This window comes from Chelonoidis abingdonii, chromosome 1 (assembly GCF_003597395.2).
Source record: "Chelonoidis abingdonii isolate Lonesome George chromosome 1, CheloAbing_2.0, whole genome shotgun sequence".
NCBI classification, from domain to species: Eukaryota; Metazoa; Chordata; order Testudines; family Testudinidae; genus Chelonoidis; species Chelonoidis abingdonii.
The window spans coordinates 202,071,699-202,099,503 of NC_133769.1; the positions used below are offsets into that span (position 1 = coordinate 202,071,699).

The 27,805-nt window shown below is 46.7% G+C and overlaps 1 protein-coding gene across 6 annotated transcripts in view; it reads right to left on the bottom strand.

Annotated features, from left to right (window-relative positions):
- Window positions 1-11,300: 11,300 nt before the first annotated feature.
- Window positions 11,301-27,805, bottom strand: part of LOC116828286 (trifunctional purine biosynthetic protein adenosine-3) — a 56,659-nt gene continuing 40,154 nt past the window's right edge. For all 6 annotated transcript variants that reach the window (XM_032786416.2, XM_075073519.1, XM_075073515.1 and 3 more), the window contains 3 exons: window positions 18,226-18,367; window positions 14,282-14,397; window positions 11,301-12,571 (listed from right to left, as the gene is read on the bottom strand). In XM_032786416.2, coding sequence (XP_032642307.1) covers window positions 12,374-12,571; window positions 14,282-14,397; window positions 18,226-18,367 — 456 coding nt within the window. In that variant the 3' untranslated portion in view covers window positions 11,301-12,373. The remainder of the gene's footprint in view (window positions 12,572-14,281; window positions 14,398-18,225; window positions 18,368-27,805) is intronic.

The following is a 27,805-nucleotide window of genomic DNA, read 5'->3' on the forward strand; positions in this document are numbered from 1 at the left end:
CAGTGTTGTCTTCCATAGTCCCATTGAGTTCTTGAGGAAGGTCCTTAGTGTCCTGTTGACTTTGTATAGCGCCAGACATTCACAGATCCACGTGTGCGGCATTGAGTCGTAGGCTTTCCTGTAGTCAATCCAGGCTGTGCTCAGATTGTCTGTCTAGACCTTGAGTCTTGGGCGACTGCTCTATCTATGAGCAACTGGTGTTTTGAGCCTCTGGTGTTGTTCCAATGCCCTTCTGAGCTGTGCTCATGTACTGGCCCATATGGTCCTGTAGCTTGGCGCTATGATGCCTGATAGGACTTTCCATGTTGTGGGGAGGCAGGTTATTGGCCGGTAGTTGGACGGTTCTGTTCCCTGCAGGGGTCTTTCATGATCAGCACTGTCCTTCCTTGTGTTAGCCAGTTTGGGTGGGAGCCTGCTGCTAGCAGCTGGTTCATCTGTGCTGCTAGGCGTTCATGCACTGCTGTTAGTTTCTTTAGCCAGTAGGTGTGGATCATGTCTGGTCCAGGTGCTGTCCAGCTCTTCATGTTCTTGACCCGCTGCTGGATGTCTTCTACTGTGATGGTGACTGGTTTCTGTTCTGGGAGATTGCTGTGCTCTGTTCTCAGGTCCTGCAGCCACTTTGCACTGGTGTTATGAGTCTTCTCTTTCTCCCATATGTTCTTCCCAGTACTGTTCAGTTTCTGCTGCTGGTGGCTCTGCTGTTATTGTGTTGTTGCACTGCAGTTGGGAGTACACCTTGGATGGTTCTTTGGAGAACAGGGCATTTACTTTTTTGGCCTCTGCTTCTCTAGTGTATCTCCTTAGCCTGGTAGCCAGTGCTGTGAGCCTTTGTTTAGCAGTCTCTAGGGCTTCAGATGGAGTCAGGCCCTTGTATTTTTTCAGTAGCCGAGTCTTATCCTTAATCTCTACACCCTTCTGTAGTTCCACAGCTGACTAACTTCTCTCCGAGTCGCCTTGATCTTATCCTCCAACCTCATTTTCCAGGGTGGGTACATACTGTTGTTCTTCTTGATCGTGTAGCCAAGCATCTCCAGGATACAGAGGCTGTAGCGTATACCAGTTCATTGGTTTGAGTTATGGTGGTAGTAGGGATTGTCATGAGGGCTCTATTGGCATCTTCTAACATACTATCTGATGGTACTTCTCCACTGAGCCTTGGTAATCGGTCTCGAGGATTGACTGTAGCTAGTTTCTCCATGATCTTATGCCTCATATCAGCTGCTGTGCTCTGCAATGGAGGGGGTGGCAGTGAAGTTTCAGCTTCAGGTGTGGGCTGCACATCCACTTGTTCTTCCAGGTCTTCTTGAGTCTGGGATGTAATGTGGAGTTGGTCTATCTCAAGCTGTGAGAGCAGCTTCCTCTTTACTATGTTGAAGCGTTGGGTAACTAGCTGTTTCTCAGTAAAGTGTGGATGTAGGTCTTTTGTCCATCCATAGTCCCCTCATACGTTTCATATATCCCCTCTCATTAGGTCTACTGTTGTAGTAGCATTCCATCAATTCCAGGTTCTCTTGTCTTGTCCATGAATGATTTGTTCCAGTAGCCCACGTATTGTCAGATTGTCCTGGTTCCTCAACATCTGGTGCGGACCTTGTTAATCCGGGCGACGTCCAAGCTGTCATGACTCGCCTAGTTCGTGTCACTCTCATATTTGAGGTAGGCAGGTGAAGCGTTAGGGGGTCTTTTGCCCAAGGACCCCTACTGGAAAGTTGGGTACCAACCAGAATTTGAACCCCGGTCTCTCGTATCAAAGGGCAATCTCCCGTATCAAAGGGCGGCTCTCTTAACCACAACACTATCCACACACACATATATATATTCATAAAGCAAAGAACCAGAGAATTCAAGGTGTGAAAATAACAATGGTTTATAAGGGAAATCTAGTTTTGTCAGTATCTCCTTTTGATTGTTAATCTGATTCCAGAAAACCATGAACTTCACAAATTAACCCTATATGAATTGAAGCAAGGGCCGGGGGTTAAGCTATCACTAGGCATTCTACCACCAAGGACAGATCCAGTCAGATCAAAATTAGGTTCCTACTTGACAGGTGAGGGATATGGAAAAAAAATTAGGCAACTTCTTAGAGGAAAAGTGCTAATTTTGGGTGGGATAAAGAGGTACCTTATTCGCTCTGCTGCTTGGGCACTCGCTTGCTGCCCCTTTCTGCCGGCCACCCTGCTCACTGCTCTCACTGTGCCCTGCTGGCCGCCTGCTCTCTCCATGCCATCAGCTGCCCTACTGGCTGCTTGTCACAGCTCTCTGCTGCTGCCCGCCTGCTCACCATGCCTCTCCACCAGCCACCCTGCTGGTCATTCATCACACCTCTTCGCCACACCGGCCACTTGTTTACCAGCTGACTGTTAGTCACCTTCTGCTGCCATCTGCCTCTCTGCTGTCACTGCTGTGACATCTGTACATCAGTCTCTTAGTAATTTTCAGCTCTTTATAGGCCAGGCAGAAACATTGCCCCATCTCAAATGATTTCAGCGCTCAGTGATTTTTAGCTCTTAGCAGGCAGAAACAGTCCTACCACAACTGATTTCAGCTCTGATTGGGTATTTAATGTAACAAAGAGGCTCCTAATGAAGCCTATTTAGCTCTATTATTTGAACAGAGGGAGGAACAGCTTAAATCAGGCTAGGGAGGGCCCTTGATGAGGGTGTATAGCCTCCTGGCTGGGGATTCCTATCTCCACCCCTCTTACTTTCACAGGCCTCTGGCATTCAACCCCCTGGCTTAACAACATCCTTTCAGCTGAAGGTGACTCCTCTCATTTGGAACAGTTTGAGCATAGTCCTGCTTCCCTGTATTCCCACAGTAATTACAACACTTTGGTAACAGCATTTCATTACCCCATTGGTTTCTAGATTGATTGATTTACTTAGAGTAACCCATGGATAAGGATTACTATGTCTGATCCGGTATCTTTATGGGACCTGCATTTGGTATTATCTTGTTCGATGGATTCCACCTTTCTGAGCCCTTGGCAACAACATCCTTGCCACTGCCATCAATGAAAACAGTCTTTCTGGTAGAAATTATCCCTGCAAAGAGGGTGTCAAAGCCCCCGGCACTTCTAGCGCGCCCTGGTTTCACAGTATTTCACAAAAACAAAGCCTCGCTTTGGCCACACTTTAAGATTTTGCCTGAGGCAGTCTCTGCATTCCACCTCAACTTGATCATTCATCTTCCAGTGTTCTTTTTGAAATCTCATTCTACCAAGGTTAAAGAAAAGCTTAATTCCTTGGATGTTCGGAGAGCTCTGACACTTTACCTGGACTGCAAAAAGTCTTTTGGATCCTCTCTTAGGGCTTGGCTACATTGGCACTTTACAGCGCTGCAACTTTCGCACTCAGGGGTGTGAAAAAACACCCCCCTGAGCGCTGCAAGATGCAGCGCTGTAAAGTGTCAGTGTAATCAGGGTGGCAGCGCTGGGAGCACAGCTCCCAGCGCTGCACACTACACCCATAAGGGATGTGGTTTACAAGTAGCGCTGGGAGAGCTCTCTCCCAGCGCTGCGGCTCTGACTACACTCACACTTCAAAGCGCTGCCGGGGCAGTGACTTCAAAGCGCTGCCGGGGCAGTGCTTTGAAATTTCTAATGTAGCCAAGCCCTTAGACTTTATGTAGCATATACTGAAAGGATTAAAGGGTTACCTGTTACAGTCCTGCAAATTTCACATTGGATTTCTGACTGCATCAGTCTTTGCTAAGATCTAGTGAAGGTCTCGCCTCTACTGAGGATAACAGTCCGCTCCACTAAGGCTCATTCCACTTGGCTAGCCTTTTTGGAGCAACAGTCCTGTGGTGGTCACTTGCAAAGCAGCAACATGGTCATCGCTGTATATACTTTCTCCACACACTGTGCCATTACTTAGGCTTTCTAAGACAATGCCAACTTTGGCCATCTCCAAGTAGTCTGAAGTTCCACCATCTGTAAGGAAAGTGCTGGTGAATCACTTGCAGTGGAATGACTATGTGCACAGCCACTCAAAGGAGTTAAAAATGGTTACTTTCCTGTACAATGCTTTGTACCTATTCTTCTAGATGTTTGGTCAAATATACGTTCCACACCCCTCTCACCTTCCCTGCTACTTCAGGAATTGGAGGTGTGCCTAGTGCATTCATCTGTCTACAGTGGACTGCATTTGTGCACCACACATCTCGAAGAACATCAGGCACTGTACAAGTAAGTAACCATTTTAGTGACAAAGGAGTCACCAGACTTGATTTGCAATGGAAGCTGAGTCTCCATTTTCACAATGTCAAGCCAGTGACGGGCTGGGCAGTATGGGCTTCTTCCTTTAACTAAACACTTTGCCCAAGTAGGAGCCTTATTTTAACTCTGTCAGAGTAAAGGGCCATGTGCAAGTAAAATAAATCAGTGGGGAGGTAAGTCAGCCAAGAAATTATTGGAGTAGTTGGAAAAAGAAACAGCTAGAATTGAGCTTTCTGATGAAGGAGCCACTGACTGATTGATTAGATCAGAACATGGACATTTATATCCCCGAAGGTTCAGTGAACAAACACTTTTGTTTTGGAATTGAGTTTCATGTTCTGTACTTTTAGGGGCCTATCTTAGGTCAGGCTCTTGGCTCTAGTGAGATATTCCAAAGCCTGCGACAAACTCCATTATAATTTACATTACGAGGCAGGGGGTATTTCGTTCAAGTTTTGTATTCATGCTTGTACTGTGGTGAATGTGGAGTTGGTAGTTGGAGAAGGTAAAGAAAACTATTCCTTACAGTTACTTCTTGTCTACCTTTAACATACAAGACATTTATGGCTTCGATATAGCAAATGATGGGAGTTTTATTGTTATGATTACAACATTGAACTTCTGTTTTCATGTTAGGCTTTTCCTTTCTCCCAGATTATGCTGAGGACAACTGGCAAATGCTTTTGATAGACACAGGATAAACTCACATGATTATTGCTTCTGTTCTCTTATGGTACTGCAGCCGTATAGTAATATTGTCCTGTATATTGTTTTGAATTGTATAATCTTGTTTGAACATATTCAAATCTAACACAGTTATAACTGGAGCCTTACTCTTATTTATGTATCTCAGATACTTCTCTGTCCCCCCTTGCCATTGTATCCAAGAAACTCATAGTCTTTAATTTATTTTTCTTCATACCATCCCTGCGAGGTATAATGCCCACTTTGTGCAGATTGAGAACTGAGGCACTCACTGCCAGACGTTTAAAGCTAGTTAAGCACCTAATTCCCATTGAAAAGCCATCTGCTTCTTTAGGCACCTAAATACCTTTGTAAATCTCACCTCAAGTGACTTGCCCAAGATCAAAAAGGACTAGGGTGACCAGATAGCAAGTGTGAAAAATCAGGACAGCAGGTAGGGGGTAATAGGTGCCTATATAAGAAAAAGCCTCCAAAATCGGGACTGTCCCTGTAAAATCAGGATATCTGCTCACCCTAAAAAGGACTCTGTGGCAGAACAGGGAACTGAATCCTGGACCCTCTGATGCCTATAGATTGCATGTGTAGCATGGGTGAATTTCACCTATTATTTTCTGCTAATATGTTAGAACAGTCTTAGTATCTACTGTCAAACTGTCTGTGCACTCTTACAGAATGAGCTGCAGGTGAGTCTTTGAGTGGCTTGACTCTCTCCTTGACTGATCAGTAGTGAGATGGAGCTAGAAACCCTACTCTGCATGTCTCCTGATTCCCACCCCGTGGGCATCCACTAAAGTGTTTTGTTTTTACTTCCTGGGTTAAGCCAGACTCTTTGTGACCTGTCCATGTACCTCTCCACCAATTGGTCCTGTAGGCCCTCTGGTGTGAGTGTCAACTGGAGGTTGTAGGAGTTGCGACCTCTAAGCCCCGACCAACTATAGAGTGCAACGAGGCTGGAAATTTGTCCTCTAGTGCTTAATCATTGGCTAGTTGGTAGCAGTACCCTAGAAGCCCTTGAGATGTGAAGGAGGCCATCTTGTTTAAAGAGCTCAGTTCCACTCCCACAAGACCTATTTACTTTAGCTCCAGTGGTACTTGAGGAGGAGGGGGGAGGTCACGGGGAGCCCTCTGGCCTAGCTGCCACTGGAGATTCCAGAATGCAACCTGATGACCTAACAGGCAGCCTCACGCTATATATGCTGGAACTAGGGGTGCTGCAGCATCTCCTGACTTGAAGTGGTTTCTATCATATACAAGGTTTACACTTTGGTTCAATGGCTTTCAACAACCCTTCTATGCAGATTGTTCCAGCACCTCTGCCTCATGCTCGAGTTAGACCCTGTGAACCCAGAGCACGCCCAGAAATGTTGGGGGGTTGGCTGCTGTTTTAACCACTGGAAGGGGGCAGGACATGTCGTACAAGGCTGAGGCATCTCTGCCAAACAATTCGAGTCACGGAGCCAAGTTGCAGGTAACTAAAATAGAAAATGTTGAAAGGACTGAGGAGGGTAATGTGGATAGGAACTGACAGCACCTATGTAAATCTAAAATAGGGCCGTACCTGGGTGGGTTCTCTCAACAGCTGAGCAGTGACTTTCTAGAGAGCCCCAGAACCTGGACAGCATAGATCTGTGGCTATGGAAGAATTAGGCCAAAATTGTTTTTGCCCAGTCCTGAAACAGGGTGTTTGCGAGTGAAGCTGAAATGGGGCATCTGGCTACAGTGATAGTGCTAACTGAGCCTGTGTGACGACATGAGCATGTAAGATCTGTGTGTGCTAGTGTGTCTTTCTGATTTGTTTTCTCTAAAAAACAAAAAGTTTACTCACCAAAAAACAAAACAAAAAAAAAACAACCCACACCTAAAAAACGCTCTAAGACACATTTTGTCAGCTTCAGAGTCAGTAGGAAGGGGGATATAGTAATAGTCAAAGTTGCAGTGGAGGACAGTTTAGTGTTTAATAATGTAAGAAGGTGCTGTAATGCTCTATTTCAATTAGAAACAGGAAACTAAAACCCCAAAGCAGCCCTGTTGTGTAGACAGTTTTTCACCCACAGCTGTGGGGGTGCATAAATTCATCATATACCCTAATCAAATATCTATTAAGAACTGAAGTATCAAAACATGCTAAGTACAGATGTTAAAGTTAGATTGAAACAAACAGGTGCCTGGGGATAAGTCGTATTTACTGGAGACCATCTCCTTACAACAGAAAGCATCTGGGTTGGAATGGCTGCTGGACTGTGAGGTATATTGTATAATTCTGACTGTATCTGATCCCTAGCGCTGTGCGTGTGCACACACACACACACACACACACACACACACACACACTCTCTCTCTCTCTCTCTCTCTCTATTGTGGTGTGACCCGTTTAGTGGGGAAACAGCAACTTCAAGCTGTAATTCACCAGGGCAAGGTAAAATGCCATTTTAACTGTGCATATGTTTTATATTGTTTTTGAACAGGCTGTAGGTGCGTGTGGCAGGGCAGCAAGATAAACCCCTTGGATGCGCTGCTAAAGGGGTGGCTCCCCTCTCCCTGCTTCTCGGCAAAGCGGCTGGGGGGCCAGACACTCAGCAAGGAGCTTAGCTGCAGGCCTTAACGAGGGCAGGCTCAGGGAAACCAGCTGGGCTGGTGCTTGGGAGGAGATATAAGCCCAGGGAGAGGCTCAGTGGGAGGCTAGCCAGGGGAGAAGACAGGGGGACTGCAGCTCTGTCTCTACTGGCTGCAGGAGGCCTCAAGGGTGAGAGACCCAGGGAAGGGTCAGTGGGGGATCGGTGTCGGGCGAATTGGGATTGCACTAAGCACTGTAAATAAAAAGAGATGGGTGAAATACCTGAGAGAGGCGTCGGGACCCATTTCTTTGGCCAGCCTAAGCACGGAGCACAACAGGGAGGGAAGCTGTGCAGACCCTGTGACAGTGTGTCTCTGTAAACATGCAGTTTAAACAGTTAAGGAATATTATTAACTTAAATGTTGTTGATCATTAGGCTGAAGACATAAATACAAGTGTGTAGGGAAGCAGGGGGAGAAACAGAAGAAACAGATACCACCGTGCCTTTAGTCTCTGGTGTGCAAAGGACATGCAAGCACTTTTTAAAAAATGGATGAACACCATCTGCCATTGAGGGAGCAACCAGCAAGTCTAGACAAAGGTAAGATGTGCTGCGATAGTCACAGTGAATTGCAGGATGACTACAAACCTAAATCTCCGGCCTTGAGGGAGAGGATCCCCACCCCCAGAGAGGTGATGGCTGGAGGCCTGAGACCAACAGAGAAGTCCTTGAGCAGACCACAGGAGGCAGCGGTGTAGTTAATCCCAGCACTGACACATAGCGGCAGTGTGTGCAATTTGTGACTGGAGAATTGCCAGTAAGTGCCAAGAGCAGCAAAAGCAAGTATGGTAGAAAGAAAAGTGGCTTGTAGCCTTTTCAGGAAAAGACTAGTGAAAAGACACAGCAAAGTGAGTTCTGAACAGCTGAAGAAAAAAGTTAGTAGAGGGAGATGGAGCTCTTGGAAGCTGACAAAGGCAGTTTAATGACCTGTGTATATTTTGAGAATCAGAAAAGCAACGATGGTCCAGAACTGCAGGGACACACGGATCACTGTTTCTGAACTCTATATGGAGGAAGTTTTGACAGAGCTCAAACCTGTCTAATAGGAGACCCTTGTGAACTCTGAGTACACACATTTAAGTAGAAAGTTTCTTTGCTGTGTGTCAGTTTAATTTTCAGATCCATGCCATTCTACAAGTTTATCTTGAAAAGAGAGGTAACTGTGTAAAGCTGCTGGGGCAGCTATCTTCCTGCTCTGAGCTGAACGGTTCATCTGCCTCCTAAACCCTTCATTCATGACCATCAGCTCTATTTCGTATTCTCCAGATGTCTTTGTAAAACAGGCTCATGAAAAATCGTGTGGCAAGGGTGTTGTCACTGTAACTGAGCATCGATGCTGTAAAGGCTATCTCCCATAGTCACATCCAGCTGGTTGAAAATGGAGGCCTTGAGGTAATTCACTAGTCCCACCTTGGGCTCCCCATTGGGTTTGTAAAAGATGGAATCAATCTTGCAACAGAAAGATACGGTAATGTATTCAAATCCATGTAACCTATTCCCATTCCTGTCGAAAGTCAACCAGGAAGCTTCTGCAATGGCTGATATATATAGTTAGGCACCATCTCTATTTTTTTCCTATGCTGGTCTGCTGCGGGACTATTTAGAATGACTCTAGTTTGAATTTGCTGCATTCTTCAGCCCCTCCAGTGAACAGAAGTCGTGGTGATTTAAAGCTTTTACCTGGTGAACAGTGCCTCCTCTTTGCCCCAGCTTCCTCTTGGCCTTTCACTTCTGGTTAAACCAGCATTTGAGGGTTTTTTGTTTTTTTTTTTAAAAAAGGATTTTGGGAGCCCTGTGTATCACACCTTCCATTTTCTTTTAAGCCAGCTCTTGTAAAAGTGTATCAGCCCAATCCCATCTGCGTGGCTGGAATACCCACTTTATCCAGAACAGCTCAGGAGATGCGACTTTACCCACGTTTCTGGCTGTATTCTGAGCAGCTGTTTTTACACGGGGGTTAATAATCTCTAGCCCCCTTCTCAAAAGAGACTATGGAATACTGTCCCCATGCTGGCTCTGTACATCACAGGTGCCCCATGATATCCAGGAAGGGAATATTCAGTCTGGCCTTTGTAAGTTTTGGTTTATGGTGGTGGGGGCGTTCCCTATAAATTCTTAGGGTTACTACTCTGTTTTTACTTCAGGGGGACAGGCGCAGCTTGATGATCACCTTGCCAAAGTGAAACGAGATGTCCTGCTCTGTCTATGACATCACCACCCCAGAAAATGTGATGGTTGCTCACAGGGATACAGTGTGGTTTGTCATATGCGATGATGATAAACAGTGTCCTCATCAGTGGAAGTAACTGGTACAGAGAATTTCTGCACAAACTGGTGTTCTGCAATGTCCACGTATCAATAAAAAGTTCTAACCTCCTCTAACATTGGAGGAAAATGGGATTTATTTATTTATTTATTTACATTAGGACCAGGGAACAACTCCTCCAAACTCTAGGCTAGTGCCACAATGCTAGAAAATGCATAAGCCCCACCAGGAGATTTAACTAACTTTTCTACCCCTATGTCGTAGCTTGGGAGCACCTCTGGCTGTTCAGCTTGGCTAGCCCTAGCTTTGTTCATATAATCCACCAATTCAGGTATGGATGATTAATAGCCTCATTGCAGGAAGAAATGCCCATTCTTAGCTCCCAAAGGTTATTTCAAAAGGCTTGTTTGGTGATGCTGTTTCAGATTGTATTTCCACTAACCCCACCTCCCAGGCCCCTGGGAGATAGTTAAAACTGTATAAATTCAAAGTAGGGTTTTGTGGAAAATCCCCAAACTGGCATCACTGGATTGATGTAAAAGTCACCACAGCTCTTTTCTTTTCTCCTCATACATCTACAAGGTTGGAGAGGTGAGATGAGGTTTCCACTCACCTCTTAAATTTAGTGGGCTGACCCAACTATTTCACCAGAAACCCTTTTCCCTTCCCCAGCTAGAACTTCTTCAACCCTGTAAAATCTGTCTTGTTCAGGTTTAACTTTTTTTGGTAATTCTTGAGACCGAAAAGAATTGGTCTTGTCCTTGCAATCTTAAACCCCTATACTGGCCTCCGGCCCTTGATTAAGGCTTCATCCCCTATGAATAGTTCATCAGTAAACATCTGCTGATAACCTTTTTCAATCCTTCTGGCTTTATATAGCCTCCTGTGGCCTGTTTCTGAAAGGGGACCCAGACTTCTTTATTTTAAAAACTGTCTCCACAGTGGCTGCATCTGCATGATTAACCTCCCCAGGTCTGGTACTGATAATTCTGTGAATGTTTTGGCTGTAATGCTTTATAAGCTCCAGTAACATCACTATATAAAGAGGTGATGTGGGGTGTAAATATCCTCTCTCCAAGTTCTGTTAAATCATTCTGCCATCCTCATTTTTGGATCATGATTACTAACCAAAGGATCAGTTGTATGCTGCTTTCACAGATTGTTTTAAAGTTCTTTCCCTGGCTCAGGCTGTAGTTTTAGGAGAATGTACCCATCATCAACTATAGTTTTGAAAGATCTTTACAAGTTTTACCACCTGTCTTGCTTTTTAAGCCTAAGCCCTAGGCATATTTAGACAGAATGTCCATCACCTTTAAGATGGACCTAAAACCATTGTCATTTGGAGACTTGCAGCATATCCACCTACTCTGCCTACCATTTTGTATCCACATCTGAAACAACAGTGTTCCCTTCTAAACACAAAATTTTTAAAAACCATTTCTGCCCTTAATGAAAGCAAAAGAATCTAAGCAAAATATTTAAATGACGTCCCTTTAACCTTGCTTTTTCTCAACTTTATTAGAATTGGATTTGAAATAACTGAGCAGTTGAAATTGTTCTAATGCAGAAAGAATGTCAATACACAGGCTGGCAACAAACATTTAGTGTCACTTAGTGTATTAGTGACAGGAGGTTTCTGGTTTTTGTTTTGTTTTAAAACTATGTAGAAGCAAGTGAAGGAAGGTGCCTCTAGCTTGTGGGAGAAAACAGATCTGAGCAAACTGTATAGTGACTGATGTTTGCAGCTGCTAAAACCATTAAAAGAAAATGAGGGGCTTGTACAGAGATAAGAGTTCAGCCATAATAAAAACATTCAAATATGCTTCTGAGAATGACAAACGATTTTGGAGGGGAAGAGGGGTAGGTAGAGAGAATTAAAAAAAAAAAATCAATATTATTCTAGCTTAAACAGATGCTTCTAGAATTCCTGAATCTAGCTATGACAGCATTGGTAAAGAATTTCACACAGGATTATGAGCATTGGAAAGCATCTCCTTCACAATTCTACACTGGGGCGGGGCGGGGCGGAATCCTCTGAGTCTAAACTTGCTTAACCTCTAGTAGACTACAGGTATGAAATGACGTCCCTAAAGCGAGACCCACTTACCCACAGGTAAGTATTCAACAGAAGTTTTATTCTGTACAGCATCTGCTGGATCACAGGTTCCACCTCTGGAGTTACTTGATACTGTGAGTCCAGACCAGGTACAATACTCCACGAAAAACACAATTTGCAGGAGCAAAATCCACTTCAACATTTTCTTTAAAGAAAGATTTTGTTATGAGGGCCACTTCCTTCCTTCTGGTGTGGCCAGAGCAATGCTGATCAGTTACCACCATGGTATTCTAAAAAAAAATTTAAAATCCCTGTCCCTTCCCATTTTTGGCTCTCTCTGCCTTTACTTTGGAGCATTGGCACTTGAGGGAATTTGGAGATCCTGCTGGAATGCCATGGGAAATGTTACACTAAAACACACTATGAACAGAATAAAAGTAACTGTGTGATTGCGAAGTTCTGCCCTCTGGATTGTTGTTGTTGTTCCATCACTACAGCCAACAGTTCTCTCAATTCCGCTGTTCTAAATTCCAAAAGATCTTGCCATTTTCTCCAAGGCACACGGCCTTGCTGGCCACCAGTTCCAAGGCAGCAGGGAAGGCTCTGTGCTCCGCTTCTTTTACTCTTTCCGACAAGGTCTCCTCTGTGTCTCCAATCTTCACAGGAACTGCCTCTTGAAAAATTATAGCTCCAGCATCAACTTCCTCCTGAAAAGAGAAAATCCAGAATACTGTAAACTGAAAGAGGGGGGAGATAAGACGCACAACTGTAGGACAGTTATTTGCTCTGGTTACCTTAGGTACCACTTATACGTATGTCCTGTGATATGTGAGAAGTGCAGAAAATACAGTTGGGTCACCTTGGTCTGCAGGTAATTGAGGGAGTCTGTTTCCAAGAATGGGAGCACCTAGGCCAGGGTGAATGCCATGAAAACACTTGTGACATTTCTGTGAGGTTGACAAATAGCATCCCACAAAGCAGTGAAACCCATGGCACTTAAGCCATATAAAACTGGACTAGACAAAATGCAGATATATTTACAACAGAGAATTATCTTGCATTGACAAGGAGATGGATTAAGTGAGCCAAAAGATCTTTCCACCTCTAAATTATTTATTTCCCACATGATCAGTATGTTCCCTCCTGTCTACGAATTCTCTTCACTTGTGGAAATGCCATAATGACATACTATGGATGGACAGAACCATATCTGTGTCTGGAAGAACCGAACTCCTTGCCTCCTCACATGCCACAGTGCTGGCAAGAGTAAGAAAATGGATTTCTTAAGCAGCTATAGGAGTGGGAGGATGATTTCAAGCATTTAACGAGGGAGCTGTGTCCTGCTACTTTCAACTCTGATAAGTAAATGAGAGGGAAAAAAAAAAAAATCTTACTTCTAAACTAATTTAATTGTATACATGCGTTTTCCACATATGGTGAGAAGTCAGGCTCATCAACTCTATGGAGTTCATAACACGTCTAAAATACCAGGGAGGGAGAGGTTAACTTTGCAAATAAATCTTTCAGTTTATCGTCAAGAGAGAACTGAGTCATTTTAACTAGGGTCCAGCTGAGCAATGTTTTCTGTGGAAGCCAACTCCTCCAAAAGCCATAGGCTCTCCTAGTATCATGCAGGCCTACCACTGCTAGTTGAATGATTCAAAATTTTTGACAAAAGTGGTGTCAAAACAGAAATATCAGCACCAGGAAATTAGGTGTCCAGGTCTTCTGAATTTCTTATGGGAGGTCAAGAGCTGGGCCTAAGACTGTTGCTTATCCTGCTCAAAGCAAGTCTTGACAACGTGGTGGCAATACTGCCAACTCCAAGTGTTAAAAGAAAGAAAAAAAAAAAAGACGTTTGCAAAATGAATACAGTTAGGGTTCTTTTCTTTGCCTGGTGGGGTGTGAGCCTTTAGGTTACAGTCACTCCATAGTTTCAAGCTCTTCTCTGCAAGCACGAGAGATGGAACAACTTTTTGTTTTTAACGAAAGCTGAGATTCTCAGGCCTCCCTTGATTCCAGCAACTGGACTCTAAGAACACTAAACAGAGTGAGGCTCATGATTAAAAACACAGGACTTTGAAACATGATAGCAGGTAAAGATGCTGCTGATCACCAAGGCCCTGCTTGTGCTAGGGCTCCCATTGATATGACAACTGGTGGAGCAGCATTACTGTTACCAATGGCAGGAAGCAGCATGGAAAAAAAGCAAGTGTAGATAAAGCCTGAATTCTAGTATAGTATTTATTTCCAATTCCCGCACTGCACAACATTCTAAAGAATTCATCTCACTGTACATTTCTACAAATGAAGAGGAAAAGACAAGAGATCATTTTGACACAGGTATTATTCCAACCATGATCATTCACTGCACATTTTTCAAAGCTGCTCATTTCTGTTAGAAATGGTGTACTTACAGCTACAAAGTGCACAGTACAGCCACTGATTCGGACTCCAGATTGTAATACCAATTTATGGGCATTTGCTCCTTTAAAAGATGGTAGTAAAGATGGATGAATATTCAGTATTTTTCCTAGAAAAGAATAAATGAAATCATTATCTCCTCTTAGCTCTCAGCCCTCGTTTCACAAGCTTAAACATCAAGTAAATGCCTCATCGTTAACCAGAATGCAAAATGCTCATAATGCCATGACAAAGCAGCCCAAAACTCATCAGGAATCTACGTTCTACCCCATCTGTTTTCAGCTGATCAGAGTTGGGAACAATAAAACATTTGCACATATGTGGTACACTTCTCCCAAGAATCTCTGCCATGACTATCGTTTGTTTATAGCTCCTTGTTCTTTGTGGTGGTGGTCTCTTCCCCAGTGTCATGGCTTGTTCTTCATCTGACTAGACACACTCCTATTGCTCATAGTGCTTAATACCCACTCAAGTTAGTGACTTAGAATATTGGCCCATGGTGGCAGGGAGTGTCACACAAGCTTCCATGGAAGTGGTGAGATCTCTTCCTAGGTTAGTCTTCTAACCATTAAGGACTGTTCAGTCTTCACAGAAGAGAACTGCTGCCTACACAGGGGTATCCCCCTGCCCTTCCAAGAAGCAGAAACACACCACAGCTTTCCCCTTCTATTGAAAAAAGTCAGTTAATGCTCTTTTCCTGAGGGGTTCCTCTTAATGAACAGTCAGCAGGGTCTCCATTATAGTACTGAGCAGCACTAGGCCTCTCTCCTAGAGGTGACTGCATATGCTCTGTGAGCATTCTAGTCACTAGCTAGCCTCAGAATAGCGCTGAACGCTAATCACAGACATACTATTGCTACAGCTAAGCCATCAGGCCGTCTCCGCTCCTCAGAAAGGTCTTTCCTCCTCCTCCTCCAAGTTATTATTTTGTCTGACAAACTGCACTGGAAATCCTGGGCCAGAATGAAGTCTATGGTGTGATGTCATTTCAAAGCAGCTGAGGATCTGACACTCAATTCAGAACAAACAAAAATTCTTTTTCAGGTAACAGGAAGACAATAACATGTGCCTCACATTAGGGTAAGTTGTATACAAATGTCACTCCATGCCTCATGTGTGAGTTGCATGCCGTCAGTATTCACCAACAGCTTAATTGCACTGTGGTGAGACACTTGGCTGACTAATGTTAGGGCCAGCAGGGTCCAATTCCGGGGAGGGGGAAATGTACTGCAATGGGAAAAGTGGCACAAGTGAAGACAGACAGTGCAAGATGAGGGCCATGTCCTATGGAGTCCAGTGCACAATTTGGACACACACAACAGTAATCGCTCCCGACAATGACATTGGTAGCATTCTGGGGATAAGTATACCATAAATCCCAACAGGTCTTCAACGCTATCTCCAGCCTATTTTGTTCAAATAAGGCTTTTCTTAGGCTTCAATCTGCCAGGTCTTCTTCTAGTGATTGTTTTGTCCTTAGGCAAAAATGTACTGGGGACAATACTGTGACAGTGACACTTCAGCTGAGTTTGAGTTCCTTGTTACAGTATCCCCAGGAGATGCAGTATAGGAGTCTGTTCTTCATGCATCCTTTCTGCTAAGATTCACCTTCAATACTGCAGGACCAGAGAGGAACCATGTCATGACCAGGACGTGGGGACTCTGACCTAGTGGTCAGAGTAGGAGTTGGACCAGTTCAGATACCAGGAGGTCAGAGTCTGAGACAGGGCAGAGGGTAAACTGGGTGACGGGAAAGGCAGGGGCAGGTTACCAGGAGATAACTGATAAAAGTCCTGAAAGCTTTTGCCTCTCTGTCCTGTTACTGCTACTTAAATATCATAAAACACTCATGGGAAGGGGAGAATTGAAACTACTTGTGCAAAAGGTTGTGAAGCTCTCTGGTTTGTCAGAGACTTCAGGTCTTGAACCTTGCTCCACAGGATTTTTAAGATCTAGGCAGGCCAGACCTGCCACCCAGTGACCTACTAACAGCTGCTAGTACAGAAGTAAAACTGTAACAGAGAACTGCTTGGGCCCCAGTCTCTAACCCAAGCACAGGAACGGGAAGTTGTCCATGCAACTGGGTTCTCCCTGTTCCAGACTGTTTCCCCTGCAATACCTGCTCCTATTGCCTGCTTCCTGAATCAGTGGAAACTGAGTGCACCATTTACTTGTGTAAGAATTTCAATACCAGATTTCTCTTATCCTCTCCTTTATAGAAGCAGGTTACACACAATGCCTCCATCAGAAGGAAGTGGAAAGAAGTTCCAATGCAAATGATAAAAAGAAGGGAAAGATACTGGCTCCCTTCACCCTTCTCATTTTTCTCTACAGGAGGAAAGTAATCTGGCCTCCTTGCAATTTGGGATTAAGGTGGCCCCCTCCTCCATAATAGCAGGGTTTAAAAGGGTCTGGCAGGGGGATTAGGAACCAATTTCGCTTTCTCACAGCAGGCTGAAGAGCTCCCTACTCACTAGCCCCTAAGACTGACACAAGGGGTGACCTTTCATCGTATTAACAAGCTTCTACGTTTGGTGCGATGGCTCATTTCTGGATGCTCTAAAAGGTCCCTTGGATTGATTCTTGTTCATATGCTCTGGGTCACTCCAATTGCTTTGTTTGGCGTTAGGAAGGAATTTCCCTCTCTGGCCCCACAAAGCCATTAGCTGAGGTGGTGGAGGGTTTTTTAAATTTCTTTTTCTCTCCCCTTTTTCTGTAGCAACTGAAGCTAAAGGTAAAAGCTATGCACCTGAGAGCAGTGGGAGCATGTAGGATAAAGACAACCTGATGGGAATTTCAGCTTAAGAGCAATAGGTGGGTAGGTGACCTATTTGAGAGATTCATTTTTATAACACAAAAAGGCGACATATAACCCATCATAGTATAGATCACTTGTAATGGCCTCCTATCCTGAAACTTGGGCACGGGTTTGGGAACAGGGAAGGCCAAGGAAAGGGATCTATAGCACAGAGCCGGGGAAGACATTACTACTTGTGCAGATATTGTATAAGGCATCCCATGAATAAGGATGTTTCCCCCCACTATTGGCTTGGTTGGGGATTTCCGACCATATCACGTTCAAATCCTAGGCACATGAAGGGTACTCTCAGGCCTTACACTTATTTAGGACCAGAGGGAGTACTAAATGACATTGCAGCTTGAACTATTTCTATAAATGCTACAGCCTCAGCCTTTGAACAAACTATCAGCATGTCATGGCTTATTCCTGCATCATCCCAATCGTCATCACCAATGATGGGATCAGCAACTGGTTGGCTGGCTGGCTGGCTGGCTAATGATATGCAACTGGTGTGTCACTCAATTGCTTTAAGTTTGTAACTCCCCGTGCAACCAAATCAGGTACTTTAGTTGCAGTTTTGGGGAGAGGGAAGGTTTCTGTTCCAACCACAGGCGACAGGTATCGTAGGCTGGGGGAGGCTGTTCCTCCCCAAACTGGCTGGTGTGGCCCCAATCATACTCTACCCTGGCCCAGGCTAACTGGGGCTTGCTGGCCTGCCTCCCGCAGGGACTCAGGGTGGCTGGTGCTGGGCCTACGCTGCCTACCCGGTGCTCAGACTGCACTGCCCAGAGCACTAGTGCTGGGGGCGCTGCGGCTGTGCCACCCAGTCGCCCAGTGCAGGAGAGGGGAGAGGGAGGGGCAGGGCATCTGGCACAATGGGCGGAGCCAGGGGCTATCCTCCTCCCCCAATGGCTGGGTCACTGGCCACCCATAGTTCCAACCTTCAGCAGTCATGTACCTTCTTAAAAATCCAGAGTATAGTTGATAAAAAGGGCGTTACTATTTAAAGTGGTCAATCATCTATGTACACTTGTCTTGTTTTCTCTACATGTTTGCCAGACTAAATACAGTGCTTAACTGCAACTGCAAAATGTCTTTTGTCTTGTTTAGAAGTATATATTAAAATAGCATATTTACCATCCCACTTTTTGACAAAGGGACCAGACAAAATCCGCATAAATCCTGCAAGACAGATCAGTTCAACTGAGAATTCTTCAAGGACTTTATCAACCGCATTATCAAATTCTGTGCGACTTCCATACAATTTATGGTCAATTACCTACAATATCCAAAAAAGGGGAAACAGACACGAATGTGGATTAATTGACTCTTTCATATAACAAGAACCTGCTGAAATACTGTGCTGTAATCAAACAAAAATCTAAAACTCTAGATATGACCAAAGAAGGGCGTCCAGCTATTATAAGGATGGGCACTTCAGAAATGCACGTAAGTAATAGTAGATCAAATCCTGTAGTTTTCAACTCAGACTATATTCAGCCAAACTCATGTTGAAAGCAGTGGGAGCTTTGCCTGCTTAAACTCAGTTTAAGACTATAGGATTTGGACCATTAACAATTAATTATTATTAATAACTTGAAAAATATAACAAGCACCTTAACTCTTAAACTGGCTTAACCAGCTTCAGTTTATATGAAGCCTTAAAACAATCTACAGGGTTTAAACCCAGCCAAACCTTAGATCAGTTTAAATTGCACACAAGATTCTCCCCTCCCCCCACCCATTAAAAAAATGTAACATAGGGCCCCACAAAAGGCCGGAGGGCTAATTATAGGCATGTTAAGAAGGAACAGCTAGGTAAGGCTGAGGATTGCTCCAGCTGAAGTTCTCTCTGCTAAGGACACGCATGCCATATTTAAATGTGAATAATTTTAAAATTAAACTACCAAAACTATTTTCTTAAAATATCCATAGCTTTAAAATAATGAGGCCTGTTAAATGCCAATGAAATTTACAAAAAACAATAGGGTTTAAAGTCAGCATGTTAGGTTTGAAAAGTTTATGCTAAATTGGCTGTGCAGCTGTTCAATGCATTGGCAGTGTGAATAGGGCTGGACTGGCTTCTGTTACTGGTTTTGCTACTGACCTGTTGTGTAACCCTTGGCAAGTCACTTCACCTCTGCATGGCTCTGATTCCCTTCCCACTCTGTCTTGTTCATTTAGATTGTGAACTCTTCAGGACAGACACTGTCTCTTAGGGTGAGATCCACAAAACACCCGCTGATCCCTGTAGGCCTCTAAACTCACTCAGCACTTATGTTTTTCAGGTAAAAAAAGTTCCCTGGGTATCTCAAGTTCTGGGCAGGCGCACTAGTGCCTCCCTCTAGGCATCCGGACATATCTCCTGCTCAAGCCCCAGAGTGATTCACGAACCAGAAGAAGATAAGTGACTGAACGCCTAAGTCACAAGCAGGGTCCAATGCGGTAGGCAACCTCTGAGCATGCCTACTAGACCAAGTGTGGTTCAAAATCTGGCTTGAGGAGGAAGCAGTGGTGGTGCCATGCACCTGATAACTTTTAGTTCAGTAGTTAGTGCACTTGTTAGGATGTGGGAGGCCCAGGTTCAATTCCTCCCTCTCCTTTGAGAGGGAGGAGAGAAAGGATTAGAACAGGGGACTCCCACTTCTCAAAAAAGTGCTATAACCCCTGAGCTACAGGATGTTCTGTTGTGAGGCTCTCTCCACCTCTCCCGGTGAAGCTGTTCCAGTGTAGATAAATAATTAAAGTGATTGGAACACAAAGACTGGACCCCAGATCTCCTCCCTCCCTCCCAGCTGAATGTCCTAGTCCCTGGACTTCAGAATCATTCCCACTCTCAATCTGGCCCCAGGACTGTTCTACTATAGATAAACTGTCATTGGGCCAGAGAATGAGAGCACACGAAAATGATGCTGCAAGTCCAGTGGTTAGGGCACCCATTAGGGAAGTGGGAGACTCACTCAGGGCCCAGCACCCCTGCTCCAATCACTCTTGCATTGTTTATCCAATGGGGAACATCTTCCACAGGAAAGGAAGAGAGCCCTGCATCTGAAGATCCCATAGCTCAGTAATTAGAATGCTCTTCTGAGAGGTGGAAGTCCCCCCTTCAAATCCTCGCTCCCCCTTTGCCAGAGAGGTGGGGATTGAACGTAGGGTTCCCACATCCCAGGTAGAGTGTTCTAATGACTGAGCTAAAAGCTATAAGGTGGGCACTGCGACTTCCTTCCCCTCCCCCAATTTCACAGGGACTGAGTCAAATGCCTAAGTCATTCCTGCAAGAAATCCCATAGGCGCCTAAGGTACCTGCCTCTACATGGCTGGTTCTCATTTGTGGATCTCTAAGCAGACCTTGATGCCTCCCTGCAGCCTGGACTTAGGTGCCTATCTCCAAGAGAGGGGAGGGGTTTAGCTCTTGTCAGCATCTCCCACTGGCTAGCTTAGGCAGCTCCCCACTTAATGTGCTGGCTTTTGCAGATTGTGTTGTGAGGTGCCTCTCTCTCCCCATGCATTGGATAGGGAGCCTCAGTGCCTAAAAGACAGTTACCTTTTCTGTAACTCGTGTTCTTCGAGATGTGTTGCTCATGTCCATTCCATATTAGGAATGTGTGCTCACCGCATGCACCGGTGCTGGAAGTTTTTCCCTCAGCAGTATCCATAGGGTACTGGCTCTGGTGCCCTCTGGAGTGGTGCCCACTTGGCGTGGTCTAAGAGGCACCGCCAGCTCTCCCCACCCTCAGTTCCTTCTTGCTGGAAACTCCGACAGTGGGGAAGAAGGGCAGGTCATGGAATGAACATGAGCAACACATCTCAAAGAACATCAGTTATGGAAAAGTTAACTCTCTTTTCTTCAAGTGCTTGCTCATGTCCATTCCATATTAGGTGACTCCCAAGCAGTACCCCTGGAAGTGGGCAGAAGTTCACGGACGTGACGATTGCAACACAACTTTGCCAAACCCAGTGTCGTCCCTGGCCTGCTAAGTGATGGCATAATGAACAGTAAACTTGTGAACAGAGGACCATGTTGCAGCTCTACAGATGTCCTGAATAGGGATGTGCGCCAGGAAGGCCACTGAAAACATCTATACTCTCATCGAGTGGGCTCTGACAATTTGCAGCAGTGGAACCCCCGCCAGATCATAATAGGTTCTTATGCACAAGGTAATCCAATTGGAAATCCTCTGCGAAGACACCGGGTGACCCTTCTTCCTATCCACTGTAGCGATGAAGAGTTGAGTCGATTTATGGAAAGGCTTGGTATGTTCTAAGTAGAAAGCCATGGCCCTCTGGACGTCCAGGGTGAGAAGATGCCTCTCTTCACTGGCCTTGTGCAGTTTGGGACAGAACACCGGGAGGAAGATATCCTGGTTCATATGGAAGGTGGAGATCACCTTTGGCAGGAAGGCCAGGTGGGGCCGCAACTAAACCGTAACTTTGTAGAAGATTGTGTATGGAGGTTCTGAGGTCAAGTTTTTAATTTCAGACACCCGTTTTGCCAACATCTCCGCCAGTAGGAATGCGACCTTCCACGACAGGTGGTAAAGGAAGCAGGAACCCAGTGGCTCAAAGGGCAGGCTGGTGAGCCTAGAGAGAACCAAGTTAAGATTACACTGCGGAACAGGGGCCCGTACCTGCAGGAAGGGTCTCTCAGGCCCCCTCAGGAATCTGACCATGTCGTCTTGGGAAAACATCATCTGTCCTTGGATCGGTGGGTGAAAAGCAGAGATTGCCGCGAGATGCACTCTAATGGAAGAATGTGCCAGGCTCTGGTTCCTCAAATGGAGTAGGTAGTCCAGGATGTATGGAGGAATATGAGAGAAAGATGCCCTGTTTGGACGCCCAGTGGGAAAACCTAGTCCACTTAGCCAGGTAAGTCAGTCTAGTTGAGGGCTTCTCATTTCCCAGGAGGACCTGTTGGACTCCTTCCGAACAGGTCTGTTCCTCCAGGTTCAGCCATGCAGCATCCACGGCGAGAGGTGGAGGGACCTGAGGTGGGGGTGTAGGTGTCAACCATGGTCCTCTGACTGCAGGTCCAGTCAGTTGGGCAGGGGCCTAGGAGGGGCCACGAACAGGCTCACGAGCATGCTGAACCAGTGCTGGCGAAGCCACATCGAGGCAATCATGACGACCTGCATCTTGTCTCTCTTGGTCTTTGCCAGAGCCCTGCTGATGAGCGAAATTGGAGGGAACGCGTACATCAGGCTCCATGACCACAACAGGAGGAAGGTATCCGAGAGGGAGCCCTTGCTCAGAGCTTGCAGAGAACAAAACTGGTGGCATTTTCTGTTCTGTCTGGTAGCAAAGAGGTCCATTTGGGGAATTCACCACCTTTGGAAGATAATGTAGGCTACCTCTGGATGGTGCGACCACTCGTGGTGAGAGAAGTCCCTACTGAGTTGGTCTGCCAGCGTGTTCCTGACGCTGGAAAGGTGACAAGCTTTCAGGGGGATTTTGTGGCTGATGCAGAAATCCCGTAGATGGAGTGCCTCTTGGCAGAGAGCAGACAATCATGCGCTCCCTTGCCTGCTGATGTAGAACATTGAGGCTGTGTTGTCCGTCAGGACTCGTACCACCCTACCCGACAGATGGAGCAAGATGACTTTGCACGTCAACCAGAGCTCTTTGATGTTTATGTGCAACCGCGCTTTGTTTGGGGACCTCACGGTGTGGGGAGTGTGGAGGGTTTATTCACAGATTCATAGACTCTAGGACTGGAAGGGACCTCAAGAGGTCATCGAGTCCAGTCCCCTGCCCTCATGGCAGGACCAAATACTGTCTAGACCAGCCCTGATAGACATTTATCTAACCTACTCTTAAATATCTCCAGAGATGGAGATTCCACAACCTCCCTAGGCAATTTATTCCAGTGTTCAACTACCCTGACAGTTAGGAACTTTTTCCTAATGTCCAACCTAAATCTCCCTTGCTGCAGTTTAAGCCCATTGCTTCTTGTTCTATCATTAGAGGCTAAGGTGAACAAGTTTTCTCCCTCCTCCTGATGACACCCTTTTAGATACCTGAAAACTGCTATCATGTCCCCTCTCAGTCTTCTCTTTTCCAAACTAAATAAACCCAATTCTTTCAGCCTTCCTTCATAGGTCATGTTCTCAAGACCTTTAATCATTCTTGTTGCTCTTCTCTGGACCCTCTCCAATTTCTCCACATCTTTCTTGAAATGCGGTGCCCAGAACTGGACACAATACTCCAGTTGAGGCCTAACCAGCGCAGAGTAGAGCGGAAGAATGACTTCTCGTGTCTTGTTTACAACACACCTGTTAATGCATCCCAGAATCACGTTTGCTTTTGTTGCAACAGTATCACACTGTTGACTCATAGTTAGCTTGTGGTTCACTATGACCCCTAGATCTCTTTCTGCCATACTCCTTGTCAAATGGAACCCCTTCCAGGACTGTCCTGCAGTCGGTCCACCATCGCAGTGAGATAAGTATTGCCTGGGGAATGGTAACATCTTCTCCAGGGGGTCTCGGGACTGGGAATATACCGTCATCAGCCATTGTCGCAGGGCCCACATTTGGAGCCTGGCATGGCGGACCACATAAGTGTATGCTTCTATGTGGCCCAGAAGGCGAAGACAGATCCTGGCTGTAGTCAGAGGGAACATCGAGACTTCCACGATGAGGTTTGTCAATGTGTGAAACTTTTCCAGTGGCAGCAATGCCCTGATGCAGGTCGAGTCGAGGACTGCTCCAATGAACTCTATCCTCTGCACTGGCACTAATGTCGACTTTTTGTCGTTTACCAGTAGGACCAGAGAGCGGCACATAGCTTGAAGCACTGCAACATCCCTTTGGACCTGAGACCTGGAGCTGCCCTTGACGAGCCAGTCGTTGAGGTACGAGTTGATCTGGATACCCCAGCCCCTGACATAAGCCATTACCATCGACGTGGACTTGGTAAACACTCTTGGTGCTGTCGCCAGGCTGAACAGGAGGATCGCAAATTGGTAGTGGTGGGGCTCCACCATAAACTGGACGAAGCGTCTGTGTCCTTGAAAGATTGCTATGTGGAAATATGCGTCCTTCAAGTCGAGGGCAGCATACCAGTCTCCCAGATCCAGGGAGGGGATAATAGAAGCCAGAGAGGCCATGCAGAACATTAACTTTTTTAGGTACTTGTTAAGGTCTCGCAGGTCTAGGATGGGCTGTAGACTGCCTTTGGCCATTGAGATTAAAAAGTACCAGGAATAGAACCCCTTGTTCCTGTACTCAAGAGGAACTTCTTCCACCGCACCCAGTCGTAGCAACCCCTTTACCTCCTGTGCGAGGAGATTCTCATAAGAGGGGTTCCTGAAGAGGGACGGGGAAGGCAAGTGGGAAGGTGAGGTAGAAAGGAACTGGAGGGTATAATCCTGTTCCACTGTGCTGAGGACCCATCGGTCTGAGGTTATAGCTGTTCAGGCAGGGAGGAAGAGGGAAAGGTGGTTGGAGAACATAGGGAAGGATGGATCCGGGGAATAGTCTGGTAGGTTGCCCTCAGGCGCACCCTCAAAATGACCATGTGGCCCCCTGCTTATTCTGGGTCGAGCTTGACTGGGCAGAGGGTGGAGGTGGGTGGCTCAGATGGCACTTGTAGCCCTTGGCTCATTTATGGGGCTGGTACTGCTGAGGCTGGCTCCCCTGGCCCTGCGGCTGCTGCAGTTTGAACCACTTACACACTGGGGCTGGGAAATAGAGACTCAGGGTCTTCAGGCTGGTGTGGGAGTCCTTGAGGCCATGCAATTTGCTATCTGTTCACCCTGCAAATTGGTCCCAGCCATCGGAGGGCATGTCCTGCATAGACTGCTGGGTCCCGGTGGACAACCCAGAGAGGAGCAGCCAAGAGTTTCGCCACATGGAGATAGCAGAAGCCATGGTGTGGCCAGCATCAGCAGCATCTGACACTGCCTGGAGGGCTGCCCTGGTCACAGTTGTGCCCTCATTGAGGATTGCACGGAACTCTGTCTTAGAAGCCTCAGCGAGCAACCCTTTGAATTTGGCCATGGCTTGCCACATATTGAAGTCATATTGGCCAAGGAGGACTTGGTGGTTGGCTACTCTCAGCTGAATGCTGGAAGATGAATAAACCTTACTTCTGAAAAGATCCAGCCTCCTGGAGTCTTTATTTTCGGAGGTGGCCCCAGGTTTTCCTTGCCTCTCCTTGTGGTTAACCACCTTGACCACAAGGGAATCCGGGGTTGGGTGGGAGTATAAGTACTCATTCCCATTGGTTGGCACAAAGTACTTGCATTCAGCCCTTTTAGAAATAAGGGCCAGGGAAGAGGGGCTTCCACAGGACTTTAGTGATCTTGGAAACCTCTTCATGAAGGGGTAGAGCCACCCTGGCAGGAGCCGAGGAGCAGAGGATGTCAAAGAGAGAGTCCGAGGGCTCCTCCAATTCTTCTGCCTGAAGCCTGAGGTTAGAGTCGACCCTCTTCAAAAGGTCCTGGTGAGCCTTGGCATTATCCTGAGGAACTGGATGAGGGGGCCCTGTGACAGCCTTGTCTGGTGATGATGAGGACGATGCTGGTGCAGTGGGAGCCTCCATGTCCATTGGTGGTCCAGCAGCTTGCTCCCCTGGGTCTTCCTGGACCTGCATCCAGACACCTGAGTCTCAAGCACCGGAGGGGGATGGGATACCGAGGCCACTGGCCTCTCCGAGGCTCCCGGCACTGATCGGGCAGCACGGGAAGGCTGGGTGAACCTCTATGGGTTCCACAGATACTGTGGCGCCAGCCACCGCGCTTGGGGCCTTGGACAGGTTTTGGTGCTGATAATGTAGTTGGCACCACCGGTACTGGAGCTTGTCCCGCAGTCAGAGAACCTTGCTCCGAGCTGGAGCTACCAGTGGAGAAGTAGGTACTGGGCGACCAGGATCGGTCTGAGCAGTGGCTCTTGTCTGACTGGTTCCAGTCGCTGAGTCCTGAAGCTGACCTGTCTGAGCAAGACTTTCTTGGTTGGGCTCTTGGGGACTGACAGTGTTCGTCGGATCTGCATCGGATATGTGCAATCCACGCCTCACGCTACTCGACTGGTACCAGGACGTCGAATGGGACTGGGAGCTACTATGGGCTAGTTGCCGGGAGAATTGTCCTGAGGAGGGCAACCTTCCTTTTGGAGACGGGCAATGACGGCCCAGCGATCGGTGGTCTCTGATGCCCAATCAGTCCTGGGCCCTTGAAGACAGCTGGGGCCTGTCGCAGAGTTCTTGCCGGGTGGCGCATGCCTCAGAGGGTCTGCGCCAATCTACTAGCCAAGTACACCTCGAGTCCCTCAACTGGTGGCCCTAGTGCGAGGACCAAATAGGGGTCCACTGAGCCTGCCTTTCCCATCCTGAGGAGTGGCAGTTGTGGGCTGGTGAACACTGGTGGGATGTTCCTCTTGATAGGGAATGATACTGCTGAGGTGGGGACACATGCATAGGTCCTAACACGGGTTTTACCATGGGAGCCAGTGAGGGTGGCACCAGAAGCGTCAGGATCTCGTGAGCTGCTTGGAGGGCTTCGGGCATTGACGGCACCTGAAGCTGGCTGGGGCCTGCACTGCTATCTGGAGTTGCAGACAAAGCATGAGATGGGCTGCACTGCTCGGCTTGAGCTGGGGCCCAATTTCCCGAGGATGTTGAGCTGCCCAACCCGGGTCTTGTCGCTCCCCCTGCCCTTTCCTTTCCCTTGCAGGAGGTAGGAGATCTTCCCCTCACAGTCTTTTTCGGCTTTTTGACTGGAGCTGTGGAGGGAGACCAATGCCGGCTCATGTACGGCGTCAGGGGAGCACTGTGCATGAAGGCCACAGTGCTCAGTGCATGGAGGCCACAGTGCTCAGTGCGGAGTCAGACCACTGCTCCGGTGCTGGAGTGAGTGCCGATCCATTAGGAGCGCTCTTAGAATGGATATCGCGCTCCTTCTTTGTCCTAGATTTTAAGGACTTGCAGATATGGCATTTGTCACTTATGTGCCCTTCACCTAAGCACCTTGGGCAGCTGGTATGTGGATCATTGAGGGGCATAAGCCGTTTGCAGCAATCGCAGGGCTTAAAGCCTGGGGACTGGGGCATGCCCCGACCCCAGCTAGGTCCCATCTGGGACTAACGAAGAGTTGGAGAACTACTACTAAGGGTAACTAAGAAAACTAGTAACTATATATACACAACTATTTTATGGGATTTGAAAGTTCGCAAGATCAGAGAACGAAACAATGCTAGCCGAAACAGCAGATATTCCACTACCATCACCGGCGGGCTTGTGGGCGTCACTCCAGAGGGCGCCAGAGCTGGTCCCCTATGGATACTGCTGAGGGAAAAACTTCCAGCACTGGTGCATGTGGCAAGCACACATACCTAATACAGAATAGACACGAGCAAGCACTCGAAGAACTCAGGGTATGTCTACACTTACTGGGGATTGACCCTGCTGTGATAGATCCTCCAGGGGTCGATTTAGCGGGTCTAGTAAAGACCCACTAAATCAACCACAGATTGCTCTCCCCTTGACTCCAGCACTCCACCAAAACGAGAAGCGTGAGGTAAGCTGACAGGAGAGTTTCTCCCGTCAGCCCAGCGTGGTGTAGACACCACAGTAGGTTGACCTAAGCTATGTCAACTCCAGCTACATTATTCACATAGCTGGAGTTGTGTAATTTAGTTGACTTAACCCGTAGTGTAGAGCTTCCCTCAGGTTTTGGGGAGCGCAGTGTTATTGCGGTAACTTTCTAGGTGCCTAAGAGTTA